Below are 14196 nucleotides of genomic sequence, written 5' to 3' on the forward strand. Positions count from 1 at the left end.
TCATGGATTGGGAGATTCAACATAGTAAAAATGTCAATTCTCCCCAAATTGATACACAGATTTGGTGCAATTCCTATCTACATTCCAGCAAGATTCTTTGTATATATTGATAAGATTATTCTAATATTTACATGGAAAGATAAAGGAATTAGACTAGCTAAAACAATTTTGAAAAGGAAGAATAAATTGGGAGCAACCACTATTTGCAAGACTGATTATGTAGCTACTATAATTAAGACAGTGTGGTATTGGCAGTGATATTGACACATAGCTCAATGGAACACAATAGAGAATCCAGAAATAGCCCCACATGAGTACAGCTGTCAATTTTTTTTTTTATTGAAACATAACTTATTATACATCTTTGTGCAGTACAGAGTTGAATATCAATACCTGTGTACAATGTGTGATGATCAAATCATGATAATTAGCATATTCATTGTATTAATCCATTTTGCGTTGCTATAACAGAACACCTGAGACTGGGTAATTTATAAAGAACAGAGGTTTATTTGGGTTATGATTCTGGGACAGCTGCATGAGATTGGGAGGGAAGGAGGGAGAGAGAGAGAACGAGAACTAGGGTCTTTTAAACAACCAGCTCTTGCAGGAACTAATAGAGGGAGAACTCACCCACACCCCAGGGAGAGCATTAATCCATTCATGAGGGATCCACCCCCATGATTCAAACAGCTTCCAGCACTGCCACATTGGGGATCAAATTTCCACATGAGTTCTGGGAGGACAATACATCCAAACTCCATCATTCATCATTACAAAATATAATCATTCTTTGTTATCTGTTAACCAATTTCTCACTAAGCCCCCACCCTTTCCCCTTTTCTCACCTCTAATAATTACAGTTTTGAATTCTCCTTCTGAAAGTTTAATATATTGTAATTGTTCTTTATTTTTCTTATTCATTTATTTATTTTTTAGCTCCCACTCATGAGTGAGGACATACGGTATTTCTCTTTCTGTGCCTGGCTTATTTTACTTAACAAAACCTTCTCCAAGCTCATCCATGTTGCTGTGAATGGCAGAATTTCATTCTATCAGCCAACTCATTTTTGACAAAGCTGCAAAAGCACTTCATTGGAGGAAAGATAGTATGTTTTTAAATGGTTCTGGGTTAACTGGACTTCCATAGGTGAACAGTACCACATATCTAAACTAGTATCTAAAATATATAAGGAACTCTCAAAATTCAATATAACAAAAACAATTAATCCAGTTAGAAAATCAGCAAAAGATTTGCACAGACATTTCACTGAAGAAGATAGACATATGGCAAATAAGACATGAAAAGATATTCAACATCATTAACCATTAGAAAAATGCAAATTAAAACCACAGTGAAGTATCACTACATAACTGTCAAAATGGTAACATGAAAAATTCTACTTGCTGGAAAGGATGCAGAGAAATTAATTCTCAAACTGCTGGTATGAATAAAAAATGGTACTGCCACTCTGGAAGATAATATTAATTCCTTTCAAAACTAAAAATAGACACCATACCACCCAGCATTTACACTCTTGGGCATTTATCCCAGAGAAGTGAAGACTTATTTTCATTTAGGAACTTGTTCATAAAGCGGCTTTGTTCTTTTTTGTTTTTTGGAGGCTAGCCGGTTTGGGGATACGAACCCTTGACCTTGATATTACAAAACTGTACTCTAACCAGCTGAGCTAACCAGTAGGCCCCCATCGTCATTCTTAATAGCATCAAACTGGAAACAACCCAGATATCCTTCAGTGGGTGAATGGTTAAACTGTGATACAACCATATCATGGAATACTATTCAGCAAAAAAGGAATGAACTATTGATACGTGCAACAAACAACATGGATGGATCTTAAGGGTATTATGCTGAGTGAAAATGCTAATCTCAAAAGGTCACATATTGTGTGATTCCATTTATATAACATTCTCAAAATGACAAAATTTTAGAGATTGAGAAAAGATTAGTGGTTGCCATGAGTTAGGGATAGTGCTGGAAGGTGTTGGGTGTTACTATAAAGGGGAGGCAGAATAAAAATCCTTGTGGTTATGTAATAGTTCTGTATCTTGATTGCAGTGGTGGTATGAATCTACACAACATACTCATAGAACTACACACACATATTATACCAATGTCAATTTCCTGGCTTTGATGTTGTATTATAATTACTTAAGCTATAACCACAGGGGGAAACTGGGTGAAGGGTATACAGGATGTTTCTCTACTATCTTTGCAACTCCTTGTGAAACTATAATTATTTCAAACTAAAAAGTTGAAAAAAAAAAAACAAAAACAAAAAAAACAAGAGCACTCCAGTGGTTGTGGAGCTTGGATGTGAGGGGGACCAGACAGGATTGAAGGTAGGAACAAACAGTCTAGAGACTCTTTTCAGATGAAAGATGATAATCTGAACCACTACAATTTTTTTTTGTGATGGAGAAAAGGGTACCGAAAGAATGGTTGATAAGGAGGTAGAATCAGCAGGACCTTGGTAATAACCAGACGTATAGGAAGTGAAGGAGAGAGAAGACTCTGGGATGACTTCCAGGTCTCTAGCTTGGGTGATTGAGTAGATGCTAGACTTCTCAGATAAAAGAGGCCATAGCTTAAGAGCCCAAGGTGTATTAGAAGTAGATAGAAGATAAGTGTTCTCCTGGTCTAACAGTACTTATGTAAATCTAAAAGATGTTAGGTTTTTTTTTTTTTTTTTCTTTTTGTCTTTTTTACTGACTGGTAATGGGATCGCAACCCTCGGTGCTGCGCCCGCACCGCACTCAGCCAGTGAGCGGGAACCGGTCTCCACATGGGATCCGAACCCTCGGCGGGAGCGCCGCTGCGCTTCCAAGCGGCGCACTCTCCAGTGCGCCACCGGGCTGGCCCAAGAAAGATGTTAGTTTTTGAGAATTTTTGTGAAATTCCTTAAAGTCTTTTGGGGTGTCCTATAGTCTATTATGAAGTCACATATTCAAATAATTTTTCCTTGGACTTCTTTCCTTGCCTAGCCTGTTAAACCTATTTAAGAAATGAGTTTCAGAGTAATCAAGATCTGTGTGACATTGAGCCTTGCTCTCTTCATCTGTAAAATGAGCACTATGTTTTGTGATAATGTTGTCATAATAGTTCCCTCTTAGAATTTTTATGAAAATTAAATGAGGTAATATATGTAAAGTACTGAACAAATATCAAGCACCTAATAAATGCTTACTACTCTTGCTGTTACTGCTGTTAACAATAAAAATTATAGTGACAAAAAAATTAAAAGATGTTGAAGTGCAACGGATACTGTCAATTGTGGCCAGCTGCAATAAATGCTCAGAGATTCTCTAGAGCCTATTTTTCCTTGATTTGTTTTCCAGTTCCTTCAGTGATCCTTAAAGAGTGGTCTGCGTATAAAGGGAAGTCACCTCAAACCCCTGAGCTCGTGTCTGCACTGACATTTCGGGAATGGACTTGTCCAAACCTCAAGAAGCTCTGGCTAGGCAAAGCAGTTGAGGACAAGAACAGAAGGATGCGGGCCTTCCTGGCCTGTATGAAGTCAGACACACCCAGTATGCTCAATCCAGCTAATGTCCCCACCCATCTGCTGCTCATGTGCTGTGTACTCCGGTAAGCCATGTGACAGGGAGGTGGCCAGTTCCTTTCTCTTACTTTTTTGACATTTCCTTTAAGTAAATTTTCTTATGGTATTTCAGGGTGGGGAATTTTTGTTTTATGTTTGGCGTAGATTTCAGAAACACTGAAAATGATCGTTAGGATAGTCTCCTTGAGAGGTTTATGATCCTCTGTCATCAGTCCATGCAGGACCCTTCTTTTATGTTTGGTTTTACTTTCATTTTTGTCCTCGTCAGTCCTTATTCCTCATCCAGTTCCCTTCTGCTTTCCACCCATAGTCATCCACTCTTGGGTATTTGATGTGTGTTCTTCCAAGCCATCTTCCATATACTTATTTAGACATATGTATATTCATGCACAGTCTCTAGTATTGTTCGTAGGCATATATTTTTTTCTTTTTTACATGAAAGGTATTGTGCTGTACATCTTCTGTTTCTTACTTTTTTCACTGTTATTTTTAAGATCTGTCAATATTCATATATGGTTCATTCCTCTTGACTGCTGGGTTATGTTCCATCAAATACTAATATCACAGTATTTTATTGATTGATTGATGGATAGTTGTTTCCAGTTCTTTGGTATTACAAACAGTGCTGCAGGGCTTTATAGATGTCTCTGTCACTTTGTGTTCCTGTGTCAGTTTATCTGAAGTATACATCCAAGAGTAGAATTCATAGATCCTGTAAAATATGCATGTACATTTTTCATTAAATATTGCCAAATTGCCCTAGGTTATAGCTATACTAATTTATATTCCTGTAAACGATACATAAGTGTTTCTATTTCCTCATATTATTGCCAGTACTAATACACAACTTAATTTTTGCCAATCCAGTGGGTTTCAAATAATATCCTTTATTTTAATTTGTATTTCTTTGACTATAGATAAGGTCGATCTATTTCTGTGCGTATTAGCCATTTGAGTTTTCTCAGTCTCTGAAGTGCTTATTTATTTATCTTGCAAATTTTCTATTAGGTTACTTGTCTTTTTTCTTGCTGGTTACAGAAGTTCCTTGTCAGATATGTGCATGTATAGATACACACACGACAGTATTTCAGAATGTTCGTGGAAAAATATAATTGAAAGATATGAATCCTTCCATGAACTTTTTTTTTTTCCTTTGGTGGCTGGCCAGTATGAGGATCTGAACCCTTGACCTTGGTGTTATAATACCATGGCTCTAACCAACTGAGCTAACCAGCCAGTCTTTCCATGAACTTTTTAAAGACCCCTTGTATACAGCAGATATATTTGTATGTGGGTGTATGCGTGTGTATCTAATATCTTTTCTAATCAGTCACAATTTGCTTAAACTTTATGTACAATAACGTTTGAATAGAGTATTCCATTTTTACTATCCTTTTATTATAATTTCATACATGCAGAAAAGTTGGAAGAATATTGCAATGAACATCCCTGTAATTACTACCTACATTCTACAATTAAGGTTTTACTATACTTGCTTTATCCCTTATAACTATCCCTCTATCCATCTCGTCATCCATTTACCCATCCTTTTTGTTGCATTTTCATGTAAATTATAGATATCCGTGTACTTCTCTCTTAAATACAAAAAAGTATTTGTTTTGTTTTTGTGAAACCCATCAGTTTGTACCTTTATGGTGGATATTTTGGTGCCTTATTTGATAAATTCTTTCATATCCCTGAGTCATAAAGATATTTTTCTGCATTTTCTCATAGTTTTTATAACGTTGTCTTCCATGTCAGGTCTTTAATACAGTGGGTATTTATTTTGTACATGCTGTGAGAAATGATCTAACTTTATTTTCTCTACAAAATAAGCCAATTTCCCACCTCCGTTTATTAAACAATCCCTTCTTTCCCCACTAATTTGTATTACCACCTTTCCTATGTACCAAGTTGCTTTATATACATGAGTCCATTCCTGGATTCCATTTTGTCCCATTGCCTATTTCATCCCTCATCACGATCACATTGTTTCAATTATTAAGGATCTGTAATTTGCCTTAATATCAGGAAGAGCAAATCTCCACTCTTTCCTTTTCTTACTTCAGAATTGTACTAGCTATTCTTGTACTTTATGAAGAATAAGGTATCTTATTCTTCCATGTATAATTTAGAATCAGTCTAGTCTCTACAAAATCTGTTTGGGATTTTGTTGGTCATTGAATTAAATTTATGGATTAATTTGGGAAGCATTGACATTTTTATAATGTGAAGTCTTCCCATCCAAAGATCATAGTTTACTTCTCCCACTTATTCAGATGTCCTCCTTCATGTCTTTGTAGAATTAATTTTTTTCATACAGGTCTCCAGTATTTTGTAATTAATTCCTAGGTACGTGATATATATTGCTGTAATTATGTATGGCATTCTACTTTCTCTTTTTCTTTTTTAAGTTTGTTTATTTATTAACATTTTTTTACATTCAAAGATATCATTGTGGAGTAGTTGGGGGGAAGGGAGAAGGAGGAAGGGAGAAGAGGGGAAGGGAGAGAGGGGAAGGGGGAAGGAAATAGAGCAAGAGAAGGAGGAAGGAGGGGGGTATGGTTGAGGCCTGTGGCACCCCCCTCATTCCTCTAGGGAAGACCGGGGGCTTCCAGCAGTGGTTCAGTCTTTGCTGGGCTGAATACAGATGTCAAGGGGTGTGGCTGAAGCCCTCAGATCCCTACCACCCCAGCTCAGGAGCCCAGGGCACTTCCTGCGGCAGCTCAGTAGTCATTGTAGGGCTAGTTGTGGGTGTCAGGAGGGTGAGGCCGAGGCCTGGGGCCCCCCACTGCCCTGGCTCAGGAGCCCAGAGCACTTCCTGCAGTGGCTCAGTGGTTGTCACTAGGCTGGTTGCTGATGTTGGAGGGCATGGCTTAGGCCCCTGGTCCTCCCCAATCCCTGGTTTCAGAGCCCAGGGGGCTTTTGGTCCTTCTAGGTTTTATGGCTGTTCTTTGGTGATGTGAGACCTTTACTAGTTAATACCAGACTTTGTCTGTGATCTGTGGGTATTTTGTTTTTTCTTTCAGTTCTGTATTGGATTATTGGTTGTTCCTGCCAATTAAACTGTGCACTGGGACTAATTTGTTGTCCTTTGCTTACTTCTAAAATGGGAGAACTTCCTGTGGGGACCAGCACTTGAGCCCTGTGGTTGAGCTAAATTGCTGCTTTGCTGCTGATTCCCTGGGGAAGGCTTTTTGTGCAGCTCAGGTTTTAATGGTTGGCCTTGTATATACTCCCAGGTCTCATGAGGTCTGGTACACCTGACTGTGGAAACTCTGGTCTGGGCCCAAGTCTTCAGCAGTCTGCACTGAAAGTCTTTAGTTCTTTATTCCTGATCAGTTTCCACTGAGTGGTTCTGCGCTGATTGGAGAGCAGATCAGCTGTCCATGCTGTGCTCCAGTGTTCCCCGGGTGGGCCCATGGGACAGGCCATGTGCTTGTCCCTTGTGATGACTCACTGGCCTCTGAGTGGCTCTTTTTTTCAGTTGTTGTGGTTCCTCGCTCCTATATGGGTCCACAGGAACCCTGTTAGTAGTCTTGCTGACCTGGGGGCCATCAAGGCCCTCTTCTCCCCTGCTGCCTCCAAGCAACTTCATCCAAGGGGCACAGTTGTAGCTTTTGCCAGCTCTTGCTCCATGTGCTCACCAGCTCCAGCCTTGAAATGGTGGGAGTGGTCCTTTCTCTTATCGTAGCTTCTGCTGCCTTCATGAACTCTGTAGGTCTCTCCTCTTCCTCTGAGCTCTAGCTTGGCTTGAGTGACTCCAGCTTGGCTGCCATTGCTTTGTAATAGTTGTAAATTGGTTGATTTGTGGGAGAGAGTGATGCTGGGGACCGTCTATTCTGCCATCTTGACCTGAAACCCTCTACTTTCTATTAAACTTTCTCATCGCTTATTTGCTTATGTAGAGGAAATAAGTTTTTGTGCAAAGGGGAGCTTAGGCCCTACAATTCACCAGTGAATTATAGAGTGCTGAGCTTTGAAACCAGGCAGACCTTAGTTTGAATTCTGATTCTGGCACTTTTCAGCTTGGATAAGTGACTTTAGCCTTTCTAAGCATCTGTTTCCTCATTATAAATGGGTATAATAATTCTTCTCATAGCTCTTTGAGCATTGAGACAATGCATGCCGTGGTCTTACCACATAACAGATCTTCAATATATGTTAATTCCTTAACCACCTTGACATTATGATTGGTAACTTATGGTATTTTACCAATACGAATAATAGATTAGGATTTATTCCTCCTAGTTCCTAACATGTTCCTAGGCTATAGCCCTACATTATCTCCTATTAACTCTGGAATTACACATTTTATTTATCTTCTTTCTAAAATGTGTAGTAATAGCTCATTTTTCCATTTATTTGGTTCTCTGGGTTATATGGAATATTTCCAAGAACATGAAAACAACTAAAAATGGCTTATGAACAGCTATAATAACTATCACAAGGACTGTGTTCTAATAGTCTAATAGGTTCTGGATACTTCCTCTGAAGAGAATCTTTTAATTTCCTGCTCAACCTATTTATTCTTAATTTAGACACATTTCTGACAGTTTGGTCATCTGATTTTCTAGTGTAGAATAGATCAAAAGCAGCAAATTGTAAGGAAGGTGAGACAGGAAGTAGGAGCTACTCTTAGAACCAGCCCCAGTGACAGCATTGATAAGTGACAGCCTACTGCCTAAAAGCAGGGAAAAAGATATAAAGATTACTTTTTTAAAAGACCCAAAAATAAGAGGCAGCATCTGGAGTTATTTAGTGTAAGGGGTAATTGCCCTGTATAAATCACTAATTCAGTTGCCTGTGGCTGCAATACATCAAACCAAAAGTTTAACTGGGGGATCTGGACAATAACACAGCCATAAGGGGCTTTGGCAAGCTCTCACGTATTCCTGGGGATCTAGAATACTGCATGTACACTCAGGAGAGATGAAAAAGGGCCCCAGTTATTTATTTGTACCTAGCAGAACATGAGGCCTTGCACAAGGTGAAAATAAAAGCCAGAGCAGACATGTAAACTGCCTGAATTTTTAATGTGTGCCCCAGCATACACACAGATCCCCTTGGCAAATGATGGAAGCCTTATCACTCAAGGTGATTATGCACAACTTTAACCAGTTGTTATATGACTAATAAGCTATGCTGATCCAAGGGAGACCCCTAGGAAGCTAGGTTTAAAAATGAAAAGAAGATATCAACTCCTGAGTCTCCTTTATCTTCATCATTTACAGGTTTCTCTTGTTTCTCAAGTTTATCTTCTTTTAATTTAAGTTTATTATGAAACTCTGTCAATCTCCTCCCTGCTAAATTGTGCATTTGCACTTTCAAAGTCAAAGTCTTTCTCAAATTTCATTGGACCATCTCGTCAAATACCAAATCATCCCCTGCCCCCTTGATGACCTCCACACACTCTCCTTGGAGTTGAAGGAGCACATGGAACTACTTGTCTCTTGCTATGATTTCTGAGTTGCTCATTTTCTGGCCTCGAAACTTTGTGTACTTCAGCTCACCTATGCTCTTGATTCTCTATTGCTTTTTGGCCAGTAGATAGCAAAGGCCTGGTTGATACAGGGCTCCTTCTCCCAAGAGGTGCTGGAGTAGGTAAGTGGGCTGAGGTGGTCTGCAATGCTTGTTCCATGGTTGGGCTTTTTCTTAAACGGTCTAATTGAGGGCTTGAACGACCCTGAGATAACTGTATTTTTAGAGATCTTGTATCCTGTGTAAAGGCAGAACCAACTGCACTACCTTGGGATAAGTTACTGATGTTTGATGTTGCTGATCCAAAGGATGTCAAGGAGCTTCCAGCAACACCAACAGCACCAAACTGCTGCCCAGCTGATTAACTTGGACTGAGCTGACTGTAAGTTGGCATCCTGCCAAAAGGTCCATAGGAACCCACTGACTGGAATGAAGAAGTAGATGAGCCTAGTGAAGACTGAACAATAGCTGGATCTGGAGTTGATACCCAAAACAGTGAAGTAAATAATGATGAAGAAGATCCACTTGGACCTTGTTGTTATGACAAAATTAAATCCTTCTTTGATAATATTTCTTGTGATGATAATAGGGAACAAAGACCAACCTGGGCTGAAGAAAGATTAAATGAAATATTTGGAATCCCACTTCATCCAAACCGTGGCTGTGGCAGATACAGAGGCAGAGGAAGTCTTGGTTTTTGTGTTGGCAGAGTGTGTTGTGGTGGCAAAGGTGGTACCTTCACTACCCCTCAATGATTTTTTGGTGGATTCAGAGGAGGTCGTTGAGGCAGAGAGTTTGAAGATTTTGAATATATAACAGACAACAAAGTTGCTGCATAATCTACAAATAAGTCTTTGAATATAGGTGAATTTCTAGCTCTTCATGGTCCTGGAGATTGGTTTCAGTTTGTGCAAAGAATGAAGAAGTGAATTTGCTGTGCATTTGTCACCAACACTGGGTTTTTGTTTGCTTGTTTTTCTGCTTAATTTCAAAGATACAATACAGTTTCTTTTGGGAGGAGGAAGGCACATCTTAAAAAATAAGTGTTAAATATATTCGAAATAGCAGAAGGTTAAGTAATTTCTTATGTATACTTAAACTAAAACAATACTTCAGTGGGACTTAAAAGTATTTTTTTATTACTGAAAGGTTTCTTCTTATCACTAAATTGTATTTGGCAATTATTGCAGGTTGCCTGCAGATAGGGCCATCATACTGTGTTTTGAGCCACAGAAGTGTGTGTGTGTGTGTGTGTGTGTGTGTGTGTGTGTGTGTGTGTGTGTGTGTCTATATCTTCCTCTTTTTTTTTTTTTTGGAAATCCTGTAATATGAGGTAGCTTATTTCATCAAAGTGCTGGATGGTAGAGAATTTTGTCAGTTAACTATTTACACACAGTAAATACTGTTTCTTACGCAAAGGTAACTTTTTTATATAGTTGTAAAATCCCATTATATTCCATTGCCAAAGAAACATTAAGAACTTTGTGTAGCTGTATAAAAGGCAACTAATTTTTAAAGGAACAAACATTTTAAAGTCAGCAAAAAAAAAAAAAAAAAAAAAAAACCCAAAAAAAAAAAAAAACCCAAAAAAAAAAAAAAACCCAAAAAAAAAAAAAAACCCAAAAAAAAAAAAAAACCCAAAAAAAAAAAAAAACCCAAAAAAAAAAAAAAACCCAAAAAAAAAAAAAAACCCAAAAAAAAAAAAAAACCCAAAAAAAAAAAAAAAAAAAGAAAATTAAAAATAAAAATCTGAGCAGGGACATTAGTGGCCATACACTGCAGGGGAGACAGACTTCAACCAAAATTAGTCCAGATGAGTTGCTAAACAAATAAACAAACAGTCAGGAACAACAACAATGCTGGGGGAGGTGGTTAAAAATCCAGAGTTGCTGCAATACATTATGAAAACTGTCCAATTCCTAACAAAAAAATAAGACTTGCAAAGAAACAATAATGTGTGGTTCGTAGGGGAAAAAAGTCAACAGAAACTATCTCTGAAGAAGTACAGATGTTGGATGTACTAAATAAAGACTTTTAATCAGCTACTATATCAAAGAACTAAAGGAAACCATATTTAAAGAATTAAAGGAAATTATGATAATGATTCATCAAATAGAGAATAGCTGTAAAGAATAGAAATTACAAAGGAAAATTAGATTATCCTGGAGTTGAAAAATACAATAAATGAAATGAAAAATTCACATAAGGGGCTCAAGAGCAGATTTGAGCTGAGAGAAGGAAAAAAATGGTGAACTTGAAGATAGATCAATAGAAATTATCCAATCTGAAGAACAAAATAAAAAAAGAGTGGAAAAAAAAATGAAGAGAGCCTAAGAGACCTGTAGAACAACCTCAAACATACCAACATTCGCTTAATAGGAGTCCCAGGAAAAAGGATGGCAGTTAGAAAAAAAGATTTGAACAAATAATGATTGAAAGTTCCCAAATTTTATGAAATCTACATATCCAAGAATATGAACAAACTCCAAGTAGTATAAACTCAAAGATTCACACTTAGACACTGTTAAAAGACAGAGACTACTTTGAAAGCAGCAAGACAAAAACAACTCATGCCATATTAGGAAACCACAAGGTTAACCATAGTGAAGAGGTGGAAGCAACCCAAGTTTCCAGAGATGAATGAACAGATAAACAGAAGGTGGTATATGTGAGGACACTTCAAAAAGTTCATGGAAAATTTTGTATTATCTTTTAATTTTATTTTTCCACGAACTTTTTGAAGTATCTTCATACATTCAATGAAATACTACTCAGCCTTAAAAAGGAATGAAATTCTGGCACATGCTACAACATGGATGAATCTTGAAGACATTATGCTAGGTGAAATAAACCAGTCATAAAAAGACAAATATTGTATGATTCCATTTATATGAGGTACCTACATAGTTAAATTCATATAGAAAATAGAATGGTGGTTGCCAGGGGCTGGGGGAAGGGTAGAATGGGAGTTATTGTTTAATAGGTCTGAGTTTCAGGTTAGGAAGAAAAAGTTCTGGAGATGAATGGTAGTGATGGTTGTACCATAATATGGATATACTTAATGCCATTGAAGTGTACACTTAAAAATGGTTAAAGTAATAAATTTTATTGTGTATATTTTACCACAACAATTAAAAAAAGGAAATCAAGGAGTGGGACTTCTAGAAAGACAGAGTAAGGAGAAGGGTAAACCCTTTCCACAGGAAAATTACAATTTAAGTGGTGAAAATTATAAAAACCAAAATTATTTGGTGTTTCTGGAGTTTGTCCTAAGGACATACAACAAAGAGAGAAACAGCCATTCAAGAAAATCTACTCAATCTCGGTAAAAATAGCAAAACTCTATAGCATTTGAGTGAAGATTCATTCCGTTACCCGCACCTCTGTGTTGCAGTAGCTATATTTCAGGCATTTTTAGCCAAGAAGATGGGGGCTTCCTTCCCTCCCAGCTCCCAGTATACCTGGGGCCTCAATAGTCTCCATTCCAGGCCATGTATAGGGAAAGGTTTCCGTACTGGGAGGGGCAAGCCAAAAAGACCAGGGACTGCCAACACAACCCCCCCCCCCCAACCCCATCCTTACTGCCCACTTGTAGAGCAGGAGTATCACTTATTCTGGAAAAAGCAGACCCAGGTTTGGTAAAATGACCTCAGAGTTCTTCTCAGTGGGGCGAGCAGGCCATAAGGTCAAGGAGCTCCACACTTCTACCTGAGGGGACTGACTTTATTTGGAACACAGACTGAAGAACGCCATGCCTAAGAGCATGTGAAAAACTATAAAGATCTTGATGGTAAGCAATTAAAAAGAAGCTGGTAGATCCATGATATAAGTAAAATGGCAGTGATCCAGAAGTTTTATAAAGAGAACCAAGGAAAGAAACAGCCAAGAAGACCCCTCCTGGAATTACAGTCAACTCATGATCCAGAAAGATATGTACATTCACTAGGTGGCACCCACTGAAGAGCAATCAGAACAGGACATGGGGCAAACTTCAAAGCATTCCCAAGCAACACACAGACCTATCAAAATGGGACAGACGCTTTACTGGCACAAGGGGCTGAAACACCACCTCTGACTAAACACTGATGAAAAATAGGCAACTCCTAGGAATCCAGACGTAAGACTGAAATCAAAAGTATTTGCAATCCAGAAGACTGTGTGAATGTCCAAGGCTATACCTTTTTAGGAGCAATCAGAGAAGGAACCTCCGAGCTACTACTCATGCCTCACTGAATATGTGGCAAAAAAGGTGTAAATGTCCTGAATCATAAATAGAATCCTTACTCCACACAAACATTCAGTGGTAGAAATCTAACTGACTGAGAGGAGTTAAGCGTAACTTTTTATCAGTTAGAAGCTTATGCTGACCTAAGGGTGACTCTAGATAACTAGGCTGAAAGATAAAAACAAAGGGGAAAACTCTCAGCAAGAACATCAGAGGCTGCACACTGCACAGGAAATAGATTTCACAGACATAGCACAGCCATGTCACTAAATAACTAAACAAGAGAGTAACTGAGCAACACCATCAGCCATCCCCAGGCTGGAGGGTTGCTACAATATATTATCTAAAATATCCAGTTTTGGGGAGGGGGGAGAGGGAGGAGGGAGGGAGGTTTCGGTGATGGGACATAATAACTTCATTGTATATTGACAAAATAAAAATAATAATAAAAAAAAATCCAGTTTTTTGTTAAGACAGGTGAACAGATATGATGTAGTGGGGGAGGGGGAGAAAGGTGGGGGGAAAGGAATGGGTAAAGCATCACAAAAATCAACTACAACGTATATCAAGAACTTAAAATTAAAAAGGAAATTGAGTCCATACCATATATAAATAAATAAATTGAAAGTGTGGAAAAATAAATAAAAAAAAAAATGTCTAGTTTTCAACGAAAATGTCCATGATACACTAGGAAGCATGTATTGTGACCCATATACAGCAAATAAAGCTGGCTTTTTTTGTTGTTTTATTTCGTTGATATACAATGTGGTTGATTATAATAGCCCATTACCGAAACCTCCCTCCCTCCTCCCTCTCCCCTCTCCCACCCAACAGTGTCCTTTCTGTTTGCTTGTCGTGTCAACTTCATGGAATTGTAACTGTTGTATCTTCCCCCCCCCCCCCCCC

The 14196-nt window shown here is 38.2% G+C and overlaps 1 protein-coding gene and 1 pseudogene across 1 annotated transcript in view; one reads left to right on the forward strand and one right to left on the reverse strand.

Annotated features, from left to right (window-relative positions):
• FAM120C (family with sequence similarity 120C) overlaps window positions 1-14196 on the forward strand; it is a 106465-nt gene that overhangs the window by 50446 nt on the left and 41823 nt on the right. Inside the window, exon 11 of the mRNA XM_008589943.1 lies at window positions 3361-3610. Coding sequence (XP_008588165.1) covers window positions 3361-3610 — 250 coding nt within the window. The remainder of the gene's footprint in view (window positions 1-3360; window positions 3611-14196) is intronic.
• On the reverse strand, window positions 8748-9600 carry LOC103605372 (annotated as a pseudogene).

This window comes from Galeopterus variegatus, unplaced genomic scaffold (genome assembly GCF_000696425.1).
Source record: "Galeopterus variegatus unplaced genomic scaffold, G_variegatus-3.0.2 Scaffold5771, whole genome shotgun sequence".
Classification (NCBI taxonomy): Eukaryota; Metazoa; Chordata; class Mammalia; order Dermoptera; family Cynocephalidae; genus Galeopterus; species Galeopterus variegatus.